Raw genomic sequence first — 24,043 nt, forward strand, 5'->3', positions numbered from 1 at the left:
AGAGAGAGAGAGAGAGATCTGTTTTTTTCGTATGGTGGAGTTTTTATCGTCTCGAGATAAAAAGGCAATCGAAGAAAGACGAGGGTTCTCTTTGGTTACACCACCACCACCCGCTCTTTCTCCCTCCACCCATTCGTCTCCTCAAATAGGAGAGAGTACACCGACCAAAACTAGGGTTAGGGTTAGGGTTAGGTTTAGGTTTAGGTTTCCCCCCCCCCCCTTCTCTCTCTGGTTTGTTTTTCCATCTCGTTCTGATTCTGAACGGAAGGTGAAGTGGTGAATTTTCCTGTGCTGAAGAAGAAGATGAGTGTGGATCCGGTCTCTTCTGGCTCCCATGGCCACATCGATGAGCAGATTTCTCAGCTCATGCAGTGCAAGCCCCTCTCCGAGCAAGAGGTTCTCTCTCTCTGTTTTTTTCCTTCTGATTTCCCATTTTTATGCCGATTCACGCACTTCTTTTTCATTTTCTCCACAAATGCTCTGTATCTGCTGCTTGATTCTCCTTTCACCTGTTCAGATCGGCTGGTTTTCAGCAGATCAACGCCGATTTGAGTCAGTTGAAATGAGATTTGGCTTTTGGTACTTGTATTGGTTGTGATTTCGACTGTGTTCTTCGATTTTTCTCGGTTCTGTTAGGTTTAGGGTTTTCGGATGTGATATTAGGAAGGGAATTTTAGGAGATCGCAGGATTGTGACCTAGATCTGCTAGACAAATGTTTCAGATCCGCTGTATGTTTTAATTCCTTTTATTGCTGTGTTCATTTTTGAGTTCGTCTTGTGACAGAGATCATTTTGAAAGTAATGGATGCGTAATTGGGGGATTTGTTTTTATCTGCGGCTTCACGTTGTCGCTATTTTGGTTTGGTATGAGATCTGTGGAAATGGGTATTTAGGGAACACTTGCCATGGAAATTTATGTTACTGAAAGCATCTCTTAATAAGAAGATTTTTTATTTCATTTTGTCGAGTGCAGACTCATTCAATTATAATCGCTGTATTTATTTTTTTATTTGGAAGTGTTTAACTATTGGCACAATGTCACTGATGGGAAATGTCAATTTTTGTTACAACTTTAAATCTCACAGTTGCTCAAATTCTAGCCTTCGTTTTGTCCCGCATTAGCTCTACATTGGCAACATGTGGTGCTTCTTTTTTGTGAGATTTTGATGCCTGCACAGTAAAGTTGAAACATATGCCATTCATATAGTTTTGGAAAGTGTGCACTTACATTGATTTAAGTTGAAATGGTTTAAATATGGGTTTCAATTTTTGTTTGGGAAGCTTAAGAATGTTTAATAAGTGTAAATTGTAATTTTACTTGGACTCTGACCAAGATTGTCTAGCGTACATATCATTCAGTAACTTTTTATTGCGTATGAATGCCAAATAGAGTTGTTAGTAGTTCATTTTTGGTACTAACTGTTTAGCACTCACATGCGATACGTTTTTTCGTCAACTTTTCAATCATTTGAATACCTCAAGTTAGTTACTCCTTATCATTTAACAAGTCTTTTTTTTAAAGATTTGCTTTACTACTTAGCAATATTTTTCATTGGGATGACAGTACAGTGCGTGCATTCTGGGTTGTATGTTATTGATTCAACTTATCAATTGTTTGAATGCCTCAAGTTAGTTACTCCTTGTCATTTAATTAAAACCTGTCTCTTTTTTAAGATTTGCTTAGCTAGTTAGTAGTTTTTTTCATTGGGACTATGCCAGTGCACTGTATGCATCCCGGGGTAGTCTGAAGTTATCAACTTTAATTTAGGCTTAGATCTCATGGGTTCATAGTTATGATATCCCTTCTGTTTTGTCTAGAACCGACGACATACCATGCTAGTAACAAAACCGTTACAATTAAGCAGAGCAAAACATTTAATACACTAATCCCGTCTGTTCTGCTATGTTCTATCCTGTTCTGGCTGCAATAGATCTAGAATCCTGAAAAGGTTTTAGAAATGTCCTTCTTATGGCTACTTTTCAGATTTTTACCATTTTAGTCTTATTTTTTGCCCGTTTTATAGTTACGTGAAGGGCAATTTTATGTATCTGCACCCCCAAACTAATGAGAGCTATAAAACATCAAATCCCCTCTTTTCAACACTTTTTCAAAACTCTCAGCGTCCTAAAATTATTCTTAAAGCTTCAAGAGAAGGTTTTTTGTTAATTTATTTGTGCTTATTCTACTTCCCAATCATTCAAACTTGATTATTATTTGTAATATTTATAGTTAGCATTTGGTATGATGAATGATTAGTTTTGTATTAAATTTCATATTAATTAGGCCCATGAAGAGCCAATTTCATAACTATGATAGATGTTTTAAGCAGTAAAATGTGTCTTTTTGTTAAACCGGGCTGATAAAATAGTTTCTTACATTTTTTTTCTACATTTTTCTTTTACAATATCAATCTTCATGAGTAATCTGCCCCATTAAGGTTCACTGAAACCATCTTTAAGTAGGGTCTGTTTTAGACATTGGGACTGATTCCTTGTAACATTCCTTACATCAGAATATTCAGTCATTTTTATAACTATTCCCTCGAGCTCTGTGTATTATCTTTGTTTTCTTTTTACAGCCTTTAAAACGTTTTTTCTTGTAATATAATGGTATAATTCAGGTGTTGATTTAGAGCTTCAATGCAAACCATTGGATGCCAAGATATTTAGGATCTGCCAACTTAATTTGCATGTTCTCTTTTTTTTGATGCAGGTTCGAGTGTTATGTGAGAAGGCCAAGGAGATACTGATGGAAGAAAGCAATGTACAGGTGAGTTCTGTGATTTTATTACCTGCCATGCAATGACTGTCCTTTATGTGCTCTATATTTTATAGCTTATAGATCTCGCAGGCTTTAGGTATGTTTCTGCTTTATGATTATACTTTGATGATTCTTTGAATGATCAAGCTATTGGGATGCAAACGTTACTTTTGTTCTCTCAAGGAAATTCTTCTCTTATATGCCAGATTTATGGGGCAAAGGTAACTTATTTTTTTGCTTTGGTGCATGCTTCCAATAGAAACATGCCATTCAGAGCTGGTTCCCTAAAACTGGTGGTTTCAGCTTTAAATCGTTGTTCACTTGGATATAATTGATAGCCAATATTTTCTTCTAGTTGGCTGTCACAGAAGACAAAACTTGGTTATCTCAAATCACTGTATATTGAGGTTTGTAAATCCTTAGGAGTTAGGTCATCATTTATCATTTTATTTTCACAGATAATGGTGAGTTCTTTTTTCGCTATTCACAGGTAGATTGTTACTCCCTGTTAATATAAGGACTACCTATATCACAATTCATATATGAGAGTTACTGGCTCCTCAAAAAAATGTCAAACAGATGAACCTCTAAAAAAAAATGTCAAACAGTGAAACAGCTAATGCAGGCAGGGGTTATGTTATCACAGTAGTTCATTTTTTTTTTTCAACGAAGAGGTTACAAGGGATTTTTGGAACGGTTCACTCCCTTAAACTTATACAGGATACACTTATTTGCTACTTCAGCCAACCTTTCTTGCTCCCCTTAAATATGGTTTTCGCCAATATCTGTACATATGTTTATGCACGCACACTTACGTACAATCTTCAATTACATCATTGTTAATATTCCAAACCCGAAGCTTCGAGTTTAAGGAGCTTTTCTGTTGAACTTTTTCTACAATTCTACTTTGATTAACCATGATTTAATCTGTGGAGGGTGGTCAAAGCATTTTTTTTCTCTTTAGCAGGAGAGTTGTCAGTAAGGATAGTTAATAGTCCCTTGGATACTGCAACTTGATTGACATAAACCTATAACCAGATTGTGTTACAAATTTAGAACTGCAATACTACAACTAAGGCCAGCAAGGGTTCTAAAATTAACAGTTATCCGGTAACTATGGCCTATTTCACCCTACAAAAAGCAGTTCAGCAATAAAAGTCAGAGATGGTTAAACGATAGAATAAAGGTATCCTTTGAACTTGCCATTCAAAAAAAAAGAAGGTATCCTTTGAACTAGCAACAGAATTCTTTGACTTTTCCTTGCCTTCACAGCAAGAACATAAATAAAAAGGCAAGACAAAATAAGAATACCACTACTTTTAACATTATTTTACTTGTTCCATGTATCGGAAGCAAGGCATTGCCGGTCCCTCTTTTTTATTCTAAGACCTGCTTTGGCTTGCCAATCTGGGCGGAAGACATTGTTAGGCAGGGAGTTTTGCTAGGGTGGCACAACTTTTAAAAGATAAGGCGTCCTAAGATGAGCTCAGCGAGGACATGAACCTCATGTGAAACAAAATGGTAAAAGCTCGACTGATTCTGATCTCTAGTATGATTATAAACTGTGAAAGAGTAACTTATCGATCCTTTAGACCATCGGAATAAGTCAATAAGTACACTATCTGCGATAGGATTTTGGACTGAAATTTTTTTAAAATCTTTTTGGTTTTTTTACTGCGATAGGATTTTCTAATGAAAGCTTTATTTTAATCTTTTCTATTTTTTCCTCTTTTTTGCCACATTATCGAGAAGGTTTTTAGATTCCTTGATCTTCCCAACCTCAATTGAATTGTAAATTATTATAATTTTGAATCATACTGGTAAATTGTAATGTTTGTGAAATCAGAATCTTCAGTTGTAGGAAGAAATTAGAGCCATATGGTAAATGAATAAAATAATATGTAAATTTGGATCGTACATAATATACTCCTAATTGCAGTTTGGAAACACAATCATATCTATTGATAAGCAAGTACTATTAGACATAAAAATGAGCATGTAATAGAGTCTGAGAAAGCCTTGTTACACAAAGAACATATCTATTGGTAATCAAACAATAGTAGACAGAAAAATGAGTATGTAATAGAGTCTAAGAAGGCCTTGTTGTGAAGAGATTTCTCGGAATACCAATCCTGGAAGCGACAATCTAAAAGTCTAAGAAAACCTTGTTACGCAAAGAATTAATTGTCTGTTTTATGGAGATCAGCGCATTAAGACCTACATATTTTTTTGCTTATGTCTTTATGTTGAATTGCATTTCATATTTTTGACATTTTATTGAATTATTGCTTCTAATAATCCTTTAGCGGGTAATCCCTATTATAAAATATTACTATTCTTAACTGAACTAAAACAAAAAGTCTTCTGCGGCACTGCACTTAGTTTGGAAATTGTGACATAAATTTTGGTCTTTAGCCTGTAACTGGCATTCAATCACCGTATGACTTAACTATGTCAGAAATTGTACTTGTACACACACACACACGCACACTATGCATTAAATGTAACATACTTCTGATTGAAATTCTCTTGTTTTTTTATTGCTACAGCCTGTGAAAAGTCCTGTGACGATATGTGGTGATATTCATGGTCAATTTCATGATCTTGCAGAACTATTTCGAATAGGAGGGAAGGTAATTCTCACTGTGATATTTTTTCAATTCGATCCTTGTGTTTGCACTGCAGCAGTGGCTAAATAAATACTAATGATACCATTCAAAGATTTTAATGAGGAGTGAACTGCTCTTGGGGCATCAATGGATGGAATGCCATTAGTTTGAACTTTCCTTATTTTTATGATGCATGTCTTGATGATTGAATTTGATTCATTTTGTTTTGGCTCCTTAGAGAGAATATCTATATAAAATTCAGTTTTATCTCATTCGAAGAGAACTAGCATTATTTTAACTTTCCTTATTTTGATGATGCATGTCTCGATGATTGAATTTTATTCATTTTGTTTTGGCTCCTTAGATGAAATATCTATATACAATTAGTTTTATATCATTAGAAGAGAACTAACATTATTATTAGATTAATTTTTTTGGGTTATTAAGATTTTTTTTTTGGCTTACCTTTCTCTATCTGAAAAAAGGAAGAGAACAAGAAAAAGGAAGACACATCCACACGGGCAAATAAATATGCTTCAACAAGGCTCTTGTGGGCATATCTGCTTCTGATCTTCATAAGACGTGGGTATCTATAAAATTAGTTTCATTGTGCGAGATGCTCATTCTTCTCAGTGGGTTCTCCTATCCATCAGTTCACCGAGCTTAGATTTGATAATCTAGCATTGGGAATCGTGGTCCTGGCAGGGTAGGTGGGCTGTGTGATCATAATAATGATTTTAGATGGGCATACACGGGGCCGATTGGGATTAAGAATTCAAATGAATCAGAGATTCCCGCATTGCGCTGTAGTATCAGTTTGTTGGACTCCTCCCTTATTGAACCATTAATTGAGAGGGTCTCTCGTAATGTCATTCATGGAATAAAAGCTAGAAAGCCGTCCCATGGATTTATGATGATGGCTTTGAAGAAGTTTTGGATTGTCTCGGTTCTCATCGGGTCTGTTTTCTGTGTACTTCTTGATTTGTCAACTATGGGGCTTATGATCTTGCTCGAAATTGGTTTTCTATGTTTTCTTCCCTAATTGTTAGAGATGTCTATCAGTTCGAGAATGAGGACTAATCTATTTTTGTAGCCCTTTGGACCATCTTGGTCATGAGCCTCATAGTTTGAGAATGAAACAGCACAAATAAGGCTCTTGACCATCTTGGTCGTGAGCCTTATTTGTGCTGTTTCAGTTTTTATAAAATTCTTGCCATTCAAAAAATTAACTAGTGCATCTTTGGTTTGATGGTTGAGTTCATTTGAAGCTTTGCAAGAAGATTTTCTTGCATGTTATTTTCCATTGGGAAGAAGGATTTCAAAGCTTTGCCTTGAGGCATTTCTTTCTTCCTTCATCCGATTCCTTGTTTAAAGCAAGGTTTTCAAGATTGCTATGGATCTTAGGCATCCCCTCGTCGGATCAAAGGCAACTTGCTGCCATGAAGTGCAATGAAACGGTAGATTCATAGTGGCAAACTTGTACGAGTTGTTCGAGTCAACTCCCGAGTCGAATCGAGTCACTGGGCTTTCGAGGCTAGTCGCATGGGTGACTCGCCTCTGTTGAAGACTCTTACGAGTCGTCCGGTGACTCTTACGAGTCGTCCGGTGACTCTTACGAGTCGCTGCAAGTCGACTCTAAAAAATAAGATGCTTACGAGTCAAGCCGAGTCGCTGGGCGTGGGCTTTTTTGCTTTGATGGGTTAAAAATTGAAAGGTGGAACTTAGAACTTAATTATATTTGTCTCGGTTTCAAATTTCGGTCCCGGCTGAAATTTAAAATTATGAGATTTTCACCGAAATTTCCACCAAAACTGAAATTGCCACCGAAATTTCTGTGGAAATTTCGTTTTCAGCTGAGGCCGAAACTAAAAACAAAATTTCATTCCTTGATTTTTGTGCATGCAAGTTACAAGCATATAGTTATTTTCCAGTATTTAGTCTGCATGGGTGTAAAATGGTGGCCCCACGCCATTTAAACATGAGATGTAAAATGGTAGGCTCCAGTCAAATGCATAGGTTTGGGTAGGGATGGTGGACCCCACCTCGCCAATAACATTAGGGGTAAAATGGTGCGCCCCACCTTTTGCATTGGTTTGGGTAGAGACAGTGGGCCCCACCCCATTATAGCATTAGGTGTAAAATAGTTGGTCTCACGATATATGCATGGGTTTGGATAGAGTTGATGGGCTCACCGGATCAAGTGTAAAATAGTGGACCCTACCCATGCTATTCTTGGGTATAGAATATGTGCCGCACCCCATCAAACCTTCATAGCATAAGATGGTGTAGGGAAAAATACTTTCCATAAAAAACTTTTCTTGGAAAAGGTGAATGACATTTGGAAAGTTACGTGCTTAGTATGCATTACGGATAGATATTTTTGGCTTAGCCCTATTGGGTTATATCTTTTACATGCTTCATCTTTTGATGTATAATTATATTTTTTTTCAACTAAATTTCTGTTGTCAAAAACTCTTACAATTCACGAGTCGAGTCATGGGTTGACAACTATGGGTAGATCTACTTAGCTGCCAGACCATGTGCAAGTGCTGCTGGAACATGAGGTTTTCGTAGACTCTTTTTGGCTGAATTATTCTTAAACTTCATCTCGGTAAGTGACTCTTTGTTGCCGTCCATTAGTCACATGAAATCCTGCAAGAGAGTTGAAAGATTTTTGTTTGTGATTTCTAAGAAAACCCTGAAACCTGAAATTTTATTCTCCTGAAGTGGCAAAACCAAGTTTGAAACCAAGTTTAATCCTGATTTCACTCATGGATTTTTAATGTGTTTTGTGTACTGATTTGAATCTCTTTAGTTGAGGTTTAGTTCCAAGGAAATCTGATGCAGTGAAAGTTAATGCGGTTAAAAAAGGAAAGTTAATGTCGAATTGTTTTAACAAGTCCCGAGTGCTTCATTTTGGTTCTGCTTGCAAGCTGCCATCTGTTCTTTAATTTTGAAAGAATGGAGACAGGTACCCTTGAGCCTTATTGTTGGTATAAGAGAGTGAAATTTCCGATTCCTTTTTTCCCCAATTAAAACTCTTGAATTAAAGGAGTTGGATATGTTGCTGTTTGAATTTATTAGTAAGTAGCTTACCTGTTTTAGAGTTACGTGAGCTAGTGTAATTTCAATTTTGACATGGATGGCATGCATTTGTTTGATGGCTGTTTGCTCTATAAAAGTCACATCCAAAAATGACTTATGAGCTTACGGTTTTCATTGCAAACCTAGTTGCTGAATGTTATCCATTAATGTTATCCGATGGCTTAGAGGATATGTAGTCCCACCGTGGAGGTTTGCATCTATGCTTGACAAAATTGAAGATCGGTTTGGCGATTCCTCAATCATCTTCAACCATATATTGGGAGATTGGCGAATTATGTGGCAGATGGTCTAGCTCGTGGGGGGTGTGGGGAGGGCCTGCAAATGTTTGTCCCCCCCCCCGCGGTGATTGATTGTACTGTTTTTATTCTATTGTATCTCCTTTGCTTTTTATCTTGGTCTTTGGGGTCTGCTATCTTTGTCTCCCCCTTTCTTCTATGAATGAAATTGCAACCATTAAAAAAAAAAAAACCTAGTTGCTGAACCTTGTTAATGAAGGAAAGTTGTTTGTGTACACGGTTTTAAATTTCGAAATACTACAAAATTCCGGTTGACATTTCGTCAGAAATTTAAGGATTTTCACCCAAAAATCTCGATTTTCTTTATTATTTAATATTTTCCCAAAATTTGGGCCGAAATTTCGTATGAGATAAAATATTAGTCTAATATATTTTGTCTGATTTCCACCGAAATTTCAGTTTCAGTGAGGACCGAAACGCATTCCGAAACCGAAATTTGAAACCATGTTTGTTTATATGTCGAGCTAGCCATGACCTGTCCTCTCTTCTACGACCTTGATTAAGCAGGACCATAGTTGTTTTCGCAATTTGATTGGGTATTTTTTTTTTTCTTGGACCATTTGAATGTATTGAAACTCTTTTTGCCTAGAATGAGCTCTAATCTTAGAAATGATGATGGTCTGAGCTAAGTGTCACCCTATCTCGGTTTAAACAACAGGAGTATCCATTTGAATTGTTGGAATCATTTGGCTTCTAAAACAAGGCATTAAGTCAAGTGAAATGTGAGTTTGGATCTTATGGCAAAGAACTCCTTATGGTTTTCTTTTGATATAAGCTCAATCTGACTCAAGTGTTTAAGGTGTGAATTTTCGGCTTGTCCAGAAAAGAATAGGCATAGGATCATCAACCTCACAGGCTAATGTTGATCAATGAGGGATGACAGCTTTGAGAATTCAGACTATTGAACTGTTGTTTATTAGATTGATGGTACTACGTTTGATCTGCTTGTGCCTTTTCATTTTTTCCTTGACTAGCTACCTCATTTCATATCCGCTTCTTAGTTGGTAAAGCTTGTGTACATGGACCGTGCACTGTAAGGAACATATCCACAGCTTTAAAAGACTGCTACTTAACCCTAATAGTCTAATACCAATGATTTTGCCACATGCATTACACTCTGGCACTCTGACATCTGTAAATTCTTCTCTGGTGGGTAACTTCCGCGTGGTTTTATGCAGGTGTGCTGTGTTTGCCCCAGTGTTACTGTGAGGCTGTTGTTTTCTGAGAGATATGTTAAAGTATGAATATGAAGTTTATCACCCATTCACAGTGAATAAGGGCTATATACTGTTAACACCGCCAATAATTTGAATTTATTCATTTCATATTTTTTGAATTTGCAATAAATTAATGAATTAATGACATCATTTTGTGCTAAATCGATTTAAAAGCTGGCCTGAATTAGTTTCTTATTGTGGTGAACCGATACCATGTGTTATTACATTACATTGATCTTGGTTTCTGCGTTCTTTTTAAATGTTAATAGCCTGATGACATAGGCATTGTTTTCAATGATTTTGTGTTTCACTCCTCCTTTTCTTCTGATTTATTTTCATGTATATATCTATTATTTAAGCCTTATGTTTGTCCCCCTTTTTTTTTGACTTGTAGTGTCCAGATACGAATTATTTGTTTATGGGGGACTACGTTGACCGTGGCTATTATTCAGTTGAAACTGTAACGGTAAGTAGACCTGAATAAGCCCACTGACATGTTACGCTCCTTTAAGGAATTATAGGGCTATGAGTATTTTCATATGCTTTGGATATGTTGTTATGTGCACATGCCCGAAAATAGTTCGCACATGGACGGGAGATATGCCACTCACATATACTGCTGATACTTTTGATGCCAAGGTTTATTTGCAACATGGTAATAAATAATTGTGGTAATAGATAATTGTTTCATTTTGTGGTGCCTTAGGCTATCTTTAATATGGTAGACGCCTTAATATCCTAGATGAATTGAAAATGCTCTTTCCTGGGGTGCGTTTTCTTTTTTCAATAATATGTTCTAATTAATGTTATTTGCCAGGTTACGCGATCAAAGCTAGTTTTGCGATGTGTATTCATTTAACTCATAGCTATTCATTAAACTCTTGAAAAGTACACCGAAACTTAATATTAGGCCCAAAAACGTTAAAACCCTAGTTTAGTCGTAACTCCTAACCATTGGCATGCGATCATTTTCAGTCCTTAGATCAACCTAAGTAAAGCCAACTTTCTATTTTAGAGACGCCCAAAATAGAAGTGTGTTGCATGTTACTGTCCCATAAACACAAATAAACAACCTTGAGAACTTTAGAACTACTGTTAGACTCTTTAATGGATAAAAACTCTATTAACTTTTTTTAATGTGCCACCAAAACCTACTAAAACTTTATCTAAAAATTTCATTCGGAGAAAAAAAAGAACTTTACCCAAAAAATTAAATACAAATAACTAAGTATACTAATTTTCATGACGAACGGAGCCATGTAGGGCCCACCATTAATGTTCAAATAATTTCAAATGCTTCCAAGATTACTTATTGGATCTTGGTAATACCTTGTTCTTCTAATCCTTGCTGAATTATGGACTGGTTCATGAACTTTGATTGCATCACAATGTCGCCCAAATTGGTTTAAAGTTTAATCGAGACAAATCTTTCTTTTTTGAGAATTTCTCTTCCTAAATTATTATTATTATTATTATTTTTATAAATTTATTTGTTGGTCTGTTCATGCATTTTAAACCCTACGAAGTTGAAGGGAAAGTTTTATAAGACAGCTGTGTGAGGCCAGCCATGCTGTACGGCTCAGAATGTTGGGCCACCAAGAAGCAGCATGTGCATAAGATGAGTGTAGCGGAGATGCAAATGCTTAGATGAATGTGCGGCCCCACAAGGTTAGATCGAATTAAAAATGAAGACATCTGTAAAAAGGTGGGGGTGGCACCAATTGAGGAGAAGATGAGAGAGCACCGCTTAAGATGGTTTGGGCATATCCAACGTAGGCCTTTGGATACTCCAGTGAGAAGAACTGACTCGTGCCAAGTTGATGGAGTAAAAAGAGGTAGGGGTAGACTGAAAACAACTTGGGTAAAAACAGTGAGGAAAGACTTGAGGGCTAGGAACATAACAGAGAACATGACCTTGGATAGGATCGAATGGAAGTAAATGATCCATGTAGACGAACCCAACTGGTGTGAGGATTAGACTTAGTCAATTTGAACCGGGTAGATCCGTTCACTTTCTTCTTCAAAATTTTCTAAAGGATTCATCAGCCGACCCCAACTAGTTTGGGACAAAGGCCTAGTTGAGTTGAGTTCATGCATTTTAAACCACGGTAACACTTGTCAGGGGATATTTCTCCACTGAAGCAAACTCCATTTTAAACCACGGTAACACTTGTAATCTTTTAGTTCCCTCGCTTTGTAGCTTATATCTCAATTTTCATTTGTTCGTTCACAACTCGAGCTTCAAAACCCTACTTTTTAAAACGTTAGTTTTTTTTAGCTATATTCTTTTAAAATTCTTCACTATTTTTTCTTGCAAATTATTTCTAACTTTGTTCCTTTTAGGATCCCTATAACTCCATTTTAATTTCTCTAATTAGATTCACATCCAATGATGAGAGGGTGATGTGAATTCCAAATGCTTTTGTGAGTTGTTGTTATGTGTCTCCCTCATTTGCTGTCTTTGTATGTGAAAATCCATCTTTAATTGTAACCCATCCGCAGGAAATTTTGTTTTGGGGTTGGAATCCGTTTGGCATATTTCCAAATTTAATGTTTTCTCAAAATTGGTCTTTTATAAGAAATAGTGCATGCAATATCAAGAAATTTTAATAAATTGCCTTTCTATCAAGTTTTTCCCTATGAAATCATCATGATGCCCTTGCCCTCTTTGAATTTCTTTGCTTAAATGTGATTTTGGTATTTGGATCTTCTTTCAGGTTTTTTTCTTGTAGTATTTTCATTTTTCATGTCAGTTCTTCTCTCTGTGTAATCCGATGGCTTTTGCTTACATGTCTGTGCAACTATTTTTCAGAACTTATTGGCTAGTTGTCTTTCACCCAATTCAACTCTACTTTGTTAAAATTTAGGGAAAATTACATATACACCCCCTGTGGTTTGGCCATTTTCCGTTTTAAACCCTGTAGTTTGGAAGTTAACAATGACACCCCCTCAACTTTCATTGGCTTTTTTTCTATGATTTGTGGACACGGACATGAGTGTTGCGGATTGACACGGACACGAAGTGTCGGACACGGCAAACCCCCAAAATTTAGAAACGGGGACACGGCTAAAATAGAAAGTATACATAATCTTGATTTGTGTGCTGAGTTTCGACACGAATATAGGGTGTCTGACATGGCTAATCCCTAAAAATCTAGAAATAGTGGCACGTCCATACACAACATACATATAAAATTACCTATACTTCCTGCAGACATTTAAAACTATCAAAAAGAGTGTCGACACGTGTGGACACGGGTGTCGTGTTGGACACGACACAACACGACACGTGTGTCAACAATAAATTCAAAGTGTCGGCCAAATCATAGGTTTTTTTAACGTGACGGAGTGGACGGAAAGGGGGAAATGACTGTTGTGCCCTTGTCTTCCCCAGCTGAAATTAGGGTTTTCATACTTTAAAACTGAAAATTAGGGTTTGATTCAAACCCTTGTTTATTTATCAACATAAACCCTCTTGATTTAGGAGTTTAATTTGTCTTCATTCACATCATTATCATGATTTGCACATAAACCCTAATATTTTAGGATTTTTGTTTTGTTTTTATCAATGCTTTTTTTTTGGAAATGTGGGTTTGATGTAGCCATGGGGTGGGGTTTCATTGTATGTTATGGAGGTGACGGCGGTGGCCAGAGATGGCGATGGTGGTGGATGGTGTAACCCTAATCCCTTTGCAAATGGCTTAAAACCAGTGATAAAGGGTGTTTTTGTCCTCAAAATGTTAACCATGGTTAGTTTTAGTCATTCCGTCAGGTTAAAGTAACGGACCGTCAACGGAGGGGGTCTACTTAAAAATTTCAGGAAGTTGAGGGGGTGTCTTTGGTAACTTCCGGGGTGCCGCTGCCACCTTGGAACCTTGATTCGGCGCTCCTTAGGAAATGAGCTTTCGGGGAGCGCAAACCCAAAGAGATTGGAACTGCTCCCATGACGCTCCGAGTCTGCTTCTATTACTCCATAAGACTCACCATCACCAACTTCCTGAATCAAACTCCTTGAACTCTTCAAAGTACTTCATTGGAGCAAGCACAAAGGCTTGTGCATCTTCTGAAAGCACGAGGAACGAGTGCACGTAAATGAAGATGGTTAGAAATTACTACTTTTTGATGTACTTAAATTTTGAAAGATAAATATTTAGAAACTATTACTTCTTTATTACTTTTTGATGTACTTGAATTTTGAAAGATATATTGATAAAATATTACATAAACGCTCTCATGACGCTCCCAAACTTCTCTTCTAGAACCCACGCTCTCATGACGCTCCCAAACTTCTCTTCTAGAACCCACGCTTCCCCGCCCCCGCCCCCATCCCCGCACCCGTTTCGTGCTTCTAAGGGCATAAGATGCTCCAGTTACCAGTACTGATACAGATTCACAAATATTGGTGCAGATGCACCTTAATTATTTTCATTCGAATGTTTTTCTTGTCCCGGAAATGTTTGTGGTCATTTTGGATGGAGCCATGTAAATTGATCAGAAACCTGGGAAGTTTGGTTTGTTCTTCAGTGGGTTTTATGGCCATTTTCTAAAGGGCAGTTGGCTATTTCTGTATTTTTGCTGATGAATATAAAATAATGGTTGTCTAGTTCTGTAATTTTTGTTGGTGAACTTAAAATAATTGTTGTCTATTTTCACCGTCAGTTTGTGTGAATTGTATGTATTTGTGTTTTTTTGCTCATAACGTTGGGAAACCTTATGAATGGTGTCAAGGGTCGTGTATTGGTGGCGGATGTTCTATGTGCTTTGAACATCTCGATTTTATGCTTTAGCAGTTCTGGATCTTAGTTTTTAGTGGAAGTTTCATCTGTTTTTAAAATTTACAATACTGACTGGTTCATTCATTCAGCTCCTGGTTGCCCTTAAGGTGCGGTATTCCCAAAGAATTACCATTCTTAGAGGAAATCATGAAAGTCGTCAGGTATACTTTTCAGCTTCCAGATTTACTTTTGACGTATTTTCTTTTGTTGCACATTGGGCCAATCAAATTTATTTCCGGTGGTTAAGGGATTATAATCTTAGTGCAATTTAGGCAGTCTGACCTGGGTTACTTAGTCGACTATCCATTTAGCACAACATATTGTATGTTGGAGGTCTTTCATATTGACCTAAAACTGTTGCTTTCTCTGGATTGAGATTTTATGGGTTTTCAACTATTAATAGATGCTTATCATTCGAAAAAAAAAAAAAAAAAACTTTGAACTGAGCATTACTTTTTCTTTGCAGATTACACAAGTTTATGGATTTTATGATGAATGCCTGCGAAAGTGAGTTTCATTCACACATTCTTGTTCTGTTGAAAAAATCATTCTGATTCATGAAATTATTCATTATTTGCATCCTCAACTTAATGTAGAAGTTCCTTTGACATGTTTTCTGAAATGTTTATTTTTTATTTCTTTACTTGACGTGATCTCCTTAGCTTTCTTTAAACACATGAAATTATTCAAGTGTTTTGGTAGGAAAATGATTCTCAGTCATGATGATAAAATGGGGATTGAAAGTTGGAGATTTGATTGGGCGTCCCTTCAGACTCAGGGAGTCAGGACTGCTGCAATGCTCGCATACTTGTATCACACTCGAACCTGGAACACATTGTTGAATTATGACAAGGTGAGAGCGGGAGTGCAGGTCATCTTTTCCTCGATGATCTTGAAACTCTTCTCGGCAGACGAAGTTCCCCCCAAAAATGCCAAAATTCATGCAATTGATGATGATATTAAGGAATTGTAAAAAAAGAAGGAACGAGATCAAAAAGATATTTTTTCGTAAGATTCCCATTAGGTCCATTTATGCCATACTTCTCCAATCGATATTCGATTTATTTTTGTTCGGTCAATTATGATTACGGTCTTACGATTTATTATTTGAATAAAAATTGTTCTGTCATCTGAGATATGCTTCTCTTTGTTCTTACGAATAGATTTGTTTAATTATTACCAATACTCAACTCAACTCAGCTAAGCCTTTGTCCCAAACTAGTTGAGGTCGGCTAATGAAGCCTTTAGAACATGAAGAAGGTGAAAGGATTTACTCTGCTCCAATTGACTAAGTCTAATCTTGACACTAGTTAGGTTCATCTACATGGATCATTTTCTTCCATTTTCTCCTTCTCTCCTATCCAAGGTTATGTTCTTTGTCATGTTCCTAGCCATCAAGTCTTTCCTCACTCTTTCTACCCAAGTTGTTTTCGGTCTGCCTCTACCTCTTTTTACTCCATCAACTTGGCACGAGTCACTTTTTCTCACTGGGGCATCCAAAGGCGTACGTTGGATATGCCCAAACCATCTTAAGCGGTGCTCTCTCATCTTCTCCTCAATTGGTGCCACCCTTACCCTTTTACGAATGTCTTTCATTTTTAATTCATAACAACATATTTAGTAGGCACTTTTTTCCTTTCAAGGACCCACCACATAGCACTCCTGGGAACTCTATCATACATTTTCTCCAAATCAATGAATACCATATGAAGGTCCTTTTTATTACCATTGGAACAGAAGAAATACTAACATCTGCTTTGAGATAATAAACCGACAGGTATTTCCATGGGTTTGCCTTGGTATCATGTTCATACCACATTGAATGATCTCTGAATAAATGAAATTTGATTCTCCACGACAAAGTTCAGACCTAAGCATTAATGGAGAAGCTATGGGAATGATGAAACCTATGGCCTCATAAGATTCTATTGAAACTGAATCCTAATGATTCATCGGGTGGGATGACGTAACCAACCCTGAGCAACATAAAATTGCATCTAATCATGTATAAGGATAAGAAAAGGTGGGGTGGGGGGAAGGAGCCTCTTGATAATTGGATCTCAAAAAGGCTGGATAGAATACCTTATACTTTTCGAGGTACATCGTATATACATTGTGGCCCAACAGATAGAACCGTTTGGATCATCCTATGTAGTTGCCCATACTGTACTTTTGAAAAATACTGGACTTTACGGCCACACACCATATAAAATCTTTCATATATCTAAATAAGTACTTTGTGTTTTTTGCTGGAATTCTTGTGACATTTTCACTCAGGTGTTTGCATAGAGATCCGGCCTTTGTTCAGCTAATTGAAAACATAAATTGAAACTGAATTTGTTGCAGTCCTATCCTTCATTTTTTATTTCTAGTATTCAAACTTCGATGCCTAGCCTCTCTTGTATCCAGTGGACATTAGTTCTCTCGTAGTCGGCAATTTAGAATTTGGTGCTGGAACCATCATTTTCTCTTATTTTTTTCAATGGGAATTTGATCTGCTTGGCAAAAATACATTGTTTTCATTTTCTCTTATTTTTGGTCTTCTAATCTGTACTAATACTTAATTTTGACTGCTTGATCACAGATATGGTAATGCAAATGTATGGAAGATCTTCACAGACCTTTTTGACTATTTTCCTTTGACAGCCTTGGTTAGTAGAGTTTCTCCTATTCCCTCTTCCTTCACTTCTTTGGCCTTTAGGCTTCCAGTTTGCACTCCTTTCTTTCTATTAATTTGTGGGCTTTCTATTGTCTTTTATTTCGTGTTATTGATATGGGAAGATCTGATTCAAGATGTAGCCAAGCAAGCTTTGTGTTTAAATTAAAGGCAACAAAACCAAAACAATTAGCATATTTACTGTAGTAATCTGTAAAATTTGCTATATTTAGATCGTGACCTAAACATGGGATGGACAGCGATGTAGGTTTAGAGAGATCAGTCAAGTCTTAAGGTATTTTACAGTGCTATCTTCTTTTTTTAATGCTCTTTTTTGAGAAGATAACCAAAATGTATTAAAAGGAAAGAGATTATATCAGGGATTGAGATTTCCCTATATTCAATGATGTTGCTAGGTCTCGCTTTGGCTAATTATAGGTTGAGTCGTTAGTTTTTAAAAGTTTACTTTAAGAGAACACAAAGATTTTTCAAATGCCATTGATTTCATTTATTTTGTGGTATTGATATGGAAAAGAATCATCATTAACTCAAGTGATATACATCACAAAACTTTTGACTGTGTTTTATCCTTTAGCCTATTTACTGATGTGGGTGTCTAAGCGTGGACATTGTTGGGTGTTAGCATACTCATCTATCTGTTTCACGCTGTTTGAAGTTCTTCTATCTGTTTCACGCAGTTTGAAGTTCATTATGTTTTGATACAAAAAATGGAAGATCTGATTCAAGATGTAACCATGCAAGCTTATCTTCAAATTGAGGACACCACCACCAAAACAATTAGCCTATTTACTGTAGCAATCAGCAACATTTGCTATCTTTATATTGTGAACTAAACTTGAGATGGCCAGAGATGTAGGTTAGAGAAATCAGGCAAGTCTTAACGGATTTACAGCACCATGTCCTTTTTTTAATTGACTTTTTGAGAAGATAACCAAAGTGCATTAAAAGGAAAGAGTTTGCTTAAAGGGAACACAAAGACCTTTGCAAATGTCATTAATTTCATTATGGATATCATTAATTCCCTACCACCTAGAATTGTGATAAGCAGCCTGCTTGATAGGGTAAAAAGGGCAGGAATGGATTCATGTACAAATTTTTTTTTTTTTTGATTTCCCTTCTTGTATCAAATTAGATCCACTTCATCAAGGTCCCTTGCAAACAAGCCCTTTTCATATCAGTAAGTCATCTATTTTGATTGGGTTCCATGTTTATGTAACATCGAGGAAAATAAACTCTTTCAAAGTTGCATTTGCGACCTGGGAAGCCATATTATTGTAGCGTTGATTGGTAACGGCTTTTTTCTGGAATGAACTCTTGGTGCCATTGCTTCAGCAGTACGTACTGATTTGCTTGACATGACAAATTCATTGAATTTAAAACCCTACACATCTCTTTCAGCATTGAGTTTGAGAAGGTTGCGACCACAACCCAGGTACAAAATGGCTTGGTTTTATAGTGCTCTTCACATTGATATAATCCCGGCATAGTATTTTAAAGTGACTGCTATTATGGTAGGGATGGACGTTAGAGTGAGAGCACTATGGTGCTAGCAAAAACCGTTCTTGCTTGCAAGTGTTGGCTGTCATTCCTTGCTTTGCTGTTGGTTGTTTGAGGGTGTTTGTTGCAAATGATGGGTGGCGATCACTGGTTGGTAGGCTTTCTCCACTGGGAAGCCCTTGTTCAGGTCTATGGAATTGCTGTAAGAGTTGGATAGGCTTTCTATTTACACCGTCCTAGTAGGTTTCCTGAGATTGGGAGGCTTTCTTATCTTGGCGATGGATCTGATTTGAAGAACATATTATATATATATATATATATATATATATATATATATAATATATATATATATATATATATATATAGGAATCTGTTGGTGCGCTTAATGGTGCGCTTAAGTTGTTATAACGCTTCCCATTGGTGCGCTTAAGCGGGACCCAAACATTTAAATGAATGGGAGGCGTTATAACAACTTAAGCGCACCAAAAAAATGGTGCGCTTAACACTTTTCTCATATATATATATATGAGGAAAAGGATTCTACGCTCGACCGTACCTAAAGTTAGGTACGGTAGAGTGCCAAATCACATGGGTCCCCCATTTTTGGTGGGCATCTAAACCATTCGGTCGAGCGTACAATCTTATTCCTCTATATATAATACATATATATATATATATATATATATATATATATATATATATATATATATATATATATATATATATATATATATATATATATATATGAGAGAACATTTCCTACACACTTGTGTAGGTAAGTTACCTACACACTAGCTTAAAATACAGTGGGGGCCCACATTGTTTGGGTGATCCAAACAATTCATTTGAATGGTCCTCACATAGATAGGGTGTCCACAAAAAATCAGATCTATAGGATCATCCCAACCCTACGATTTGTGGAGGTAAAATGGACGTGTATAAACCTTCACAAATTAGTCCATTTTTTGCCTCCATAGTTTGAATGGTTAGGATGATCCTATGGATCTGATTTTTTGTGGACACCCTATCTATGTGAGGATCATTCAAATGTCGTCTATGTGGGCCCCGACTGTATTTTAAGCTAGTGTGTAGGTAACTTACCTACACAAGTGTGTAGGAAATGTTCTCTCTCTCTCTCTCTCTCTATATATATATATATATATATATATATATATATATATATATATTTTTTTTTTTTTTTTTTGAAATGTTGTCTGATTTGAAGAACATACTTGCAGAAGACTACCCAAATCGGCCTTGTTGTTTGTAGGTACTCACATTTTATTTAATGACTTAGGTTTTGATTCTTTGATTAGATAAAGGCCGTCAAAGGTCTGGATCTTTCTCACCTCTGAGGCTGCAGCTATACACTGCACTATTTAAAAACATCTCGCGTCGATCGTCGTCTACCTTTTACCTTCGCCGAGTTCTTAACCGAGGCTGAGTTTTTCCGTACCATGTCAATCAAATCTCATATTTTAAGAAAAACTGTTCACGTTAATCATTGACCTGCTAGAGTTGACTCCCTTTTACTGTGGATATGTTCTCTTCCAAGTCCGATTTTTGAAACACTGATGCACTGGCTGTCCACATTTTTTGTTCCCTTTTGCCAGGAAAACCTGCCACTCCATTATAGTGTCATACTAGTTTCCATCTATTATTCAATCCAAGTTATATAAGTTTTGATGATTCAGCAAAGCTGTTTTACTTCACTAATTGATGGCAATTATCTCTGCTATGGCAAGAGTTCCGGTTGTGTGTAATTGTTACCATCCGGATGGGCAAGTGGAATTAGTAACTGCTGAGTAGTGTGTACAGTTAATGAATATTCTCTAAAACATCTACATTTGTACACGGGCTTGGCAAAGTCCTTGAAGTTTCCATAAATGTTAACTCATTGTTGCTAATAGTTCTATGCTTTGTTCTTATGAAAAACTTCTTGTGTGAATGCTACTTTCTCCCGTTCATCTTGATATTGTTTTTGGCGGCTGCCTATGCACTATATATATGCATATTATTAATGTATCTGCTCGGGATTTTTTCTTGGTGAAATTTTACTTTAATCCTCAGATGCCTTGCCAGCTTTTTCATTTTGGCTTGTCAAACTAAGTTCTGCTTATTTTGGTTAGCTGACTGTCATTACGTTCTTGGTTGTTCGTTCCCATGATATTGATATTTGGAACCTTGATCCATGGTGTTGCTACTAGGTTGTGTTCTATAAGTTTCTAACCATTATGTCTGTGAACTCTTTGAAGGTTGAATCAGAAATATTTTGTCTGCATGGTGGCTTGTCCCCATCTATTGAGACCCTTGATAACATAAGAGATTTTGATCGTGTTCAAGAAGTCCCTCATGAAGGGCCCATGTGCGACCTCTTATGGTCTGACCCAGATGATCGCTGTGGTTGGGGCATCTCTCCACGTGGAGCCGGATATACCTTTGGACAAGTGAGTTGCCCTCATCCTTTATTTGAAGCTTTACCTGGTTACTTCGTTAATGGCATTGGTTTTTACAGGATATATCGGAGCAATTCAACCATACCAACAACCTAAATTTGATAGCCAGAGCCCATCAATTAGTCATGGAGGGATTCAACTGGGGACACGTAATCCTTCTTTCGTCATTATGTTGAGCATCCCTTTGCATGTGGTTGAGAAGTTAAAATTTCAGGGGAGTTAAATGCATATCTATTTGTAACAGGAACAAAAGGTGGTAACAATATTTAGTGCACCTAATTATTGCTATCGTTGTGGAAACATGGCTTCGATCTTGGAAGTTGATGACTGCAAAGGGCACACATTCATCCAGGTCTCTCTCTCGCCCTCTCTCTCTCGCCCTCTCTCTCTCTCTCTCTCTCTCTCTCTCTCTCTCACACACACACACACACACACACACACACACACACACACATACACACACACACACACACACACACCAAATTGGTATTAGATTTATGATTACAAATGCCAAACCTGCTATGGGGAGGATTCAATTGAAAGTTGCCTTTACCGAAAATCTGAGTCTATAGGAAGCTTGGTCTAAAATTTCCTAAAATTTACCTCCTTATGATTACATCGGTAATAATCCAGCGAAAGTATTACAATTATTGATCCTTTCCAGTCTAATTTGTGACGATGCTGGTGTAGCATTGCATATCGTTGGCAAACCTTTGAAGTCTCAATTAAATATCAAATAACATGTGGAAAATGAGCTGAAGATGCCCCATGAGAGCGGCACTAGGGCTGGGACCGCCCCTCCCTGTGCAGTTCTCATGTGAGCCAGACTACCATCCGTGCATGTGATGTGCAGGGAGTGGTCATTCCGGCCCTGGCATCTCCTTGGATGTTATGCTAGCACTTTTTTTTTTGAATGGCTAAGCTAGCACTATTTGTGTAGCAACTATTCTTAAAGGAATCTCAAATGCATTTTGTGTTCTTACCATTAAAAAAAAAGCCTTTTGTGTTCTTGCTAGTCCCTTCTGTATCTTGGATTTGCAAACTGACATCTCTGTTCTGCGCTGTGCACAGTATCCAACAACAATTAGTTTAATGATCAAGTGTCAGTTTATTGAGCTTGTCTATGTTGTTATACACATGGTTTTGAATTTCAGCCGAAATCTGAAATTTCGGTTGGGACCGAAATCTGAAAATTTCGGATTTCGACCAAAATTTGGTCATTTTGACCGTTATTGTAAAAATTTCTATCGATTTCGGTAGGGACCGAAACTGAAAACCGAAATTTAAATCCATGGGTTATACATGATATATGTTGTGTCACTGGTGGGACTACAATGTATAAAAGAAGCTTGAAAACATGTTTGCTTTTGTTGTTGCAGTTTGAGCCTGCTCCAAGGAGAGGGGAGCCTGACGTAACCCGTAGAACACCTGACTACTTCTTATGATGATGCTCTCGTGTTAAGTTGTTGCCAATTTTCTGGCAGCAAGTGCAATGCTTGCTGGTTGATGGAGTTGCAGATGTGTTGATCTATTGTTGGATTAACATTTATAATTCCAAGCTGCTAGGTTGGTTGGGGAAAGCATGTAAAATGGTCAGGTAAGGCTCCCCCCTTATTTGTTTGTGTTCCTAACTGGTGCTGATTTCCTCGGGGCAGTGGTGAAATGGGGGACGCTGAAGCAGCATGTATCATTTTCAAGAAAAAACTTGTGATATTTTTTCCCCTTTATTTTCTCTTGTTCCTTTTCTCTCTCTTTTTTTCATTGCATTTTGGGGTTGTAGAGGGAAGAGATTCTATTTTTAGAGGGTGCTTTTATCATCATCTCCTAGTTTCCAGTTAACTGATGGTTTGTTTTGTATTTTTGGAATGCTGTTTTCTTTTTTGTCATTGAGCTATGGTGGCTTCATATATGCCTAAACTCTAGATAAGATGCATGCAACCTTGGATTTTAAAATTCAAAGCTGATGAGATGTTTTGGTTGAATGGGGTTGAAATCTCTAGGAATTTATATTGAAAATTGTACAAATTCAGCTTGTCATTTCTTTTATAATTGGCTTCTAAGAGCTTGTTGGGAACTGTTATAACCTTTTTAAAAGAGTTTTAAAAATAAAAGACAAGATGGGTTGGTGCAATTATCCAAACATGGTAATGCCAAAGTCAGTAGTCCATCAATGACATTCTAAGAAAAATTACAGTGGTCGAGCTTTTATTTTTGTGGAAATACACAGTAAAAACTATAGTGGAGCCTATGTATTTGGATGAGCTCAACTATATAAGTTCTCACGTTTTAATGCAAATCCCTTGTTGGGTTTTGCTAGGGACCATATCAGAAGGCATTTGGCTGTGCGTCTGTTGCATGAGAGCTGCAGCGTGTCCTCAGGTTTTGTCTTATTAATTTAATTCATCTGATGTGGCTGCTCTCTCATGCAACAAACGCTCTGCAAAATGCATGATCCCTAGCAAATCCCTCTTCTATGACTATGAAATGGGTTTTGCAAAATGGACTAGATGCTCTCTCGTTGCATATACTTTTAATTTCATTTTTTTTTTCGTGAAAAAGAGGAGAGAGATTATCAAGTGGGGCTTCAGTGGCATATCGTCCGCATGAACAATAAATTATGGGAACCATAGCCATATTTTGATATTTGCAC

At 37.0% G+C, this 24,043-nt stretch overlaps 1 protein-coding gene across 1 annotated transcript; it reads left to right on the forward strand.

Moving 5' to 3' along the window:
- Positions 1-23,375, forward strand: LOC143847088 (serine/threonine-protein phosphatase PP2A-2 catalytic subunit-like). The gene is made up of 11 exons (XM_077355767.1): positions 1-396; positions 2,714-2,770; positions 5,311-5,394; positions 10,383-10,454; positions 14,853-14,924; positions 15,230-15,270; positions 17,348-17,414; positions 21,193-21,384; positions 21,453-21,542; positions 21,638-21,745; positions 22,773-23,375. Exons 1-11 carry the CDS (start codon positions 304-306, stop codon positions 22,836-22,838), a joined length of 942 nt encoding a protein of 313 aa, XP_077211882.1. The 5' UTR covers positions 1-303; the 3' UTR covers positions 22,839-23,375.
- Positions 23,376-24,043: the final 668 nt, after the last annotated feature.

This window comes from Tasmannia lanceolata, unplaced genomic scaffold, assembly GCF_043159265.1.
Source record: "Tasmannia lanceolata isolate RefF3 unplaced genomic scaffold, GAP_Taslan_0.1 ptg000015l, whole genome shotgun sequence".
Lineage (NCBI taxonomy): Eukaryota > Viridiplantae > Streptophyta > Magnoliopsida > Canellales > Winteraceae > Tasmannia > Tasmannia lanceolata.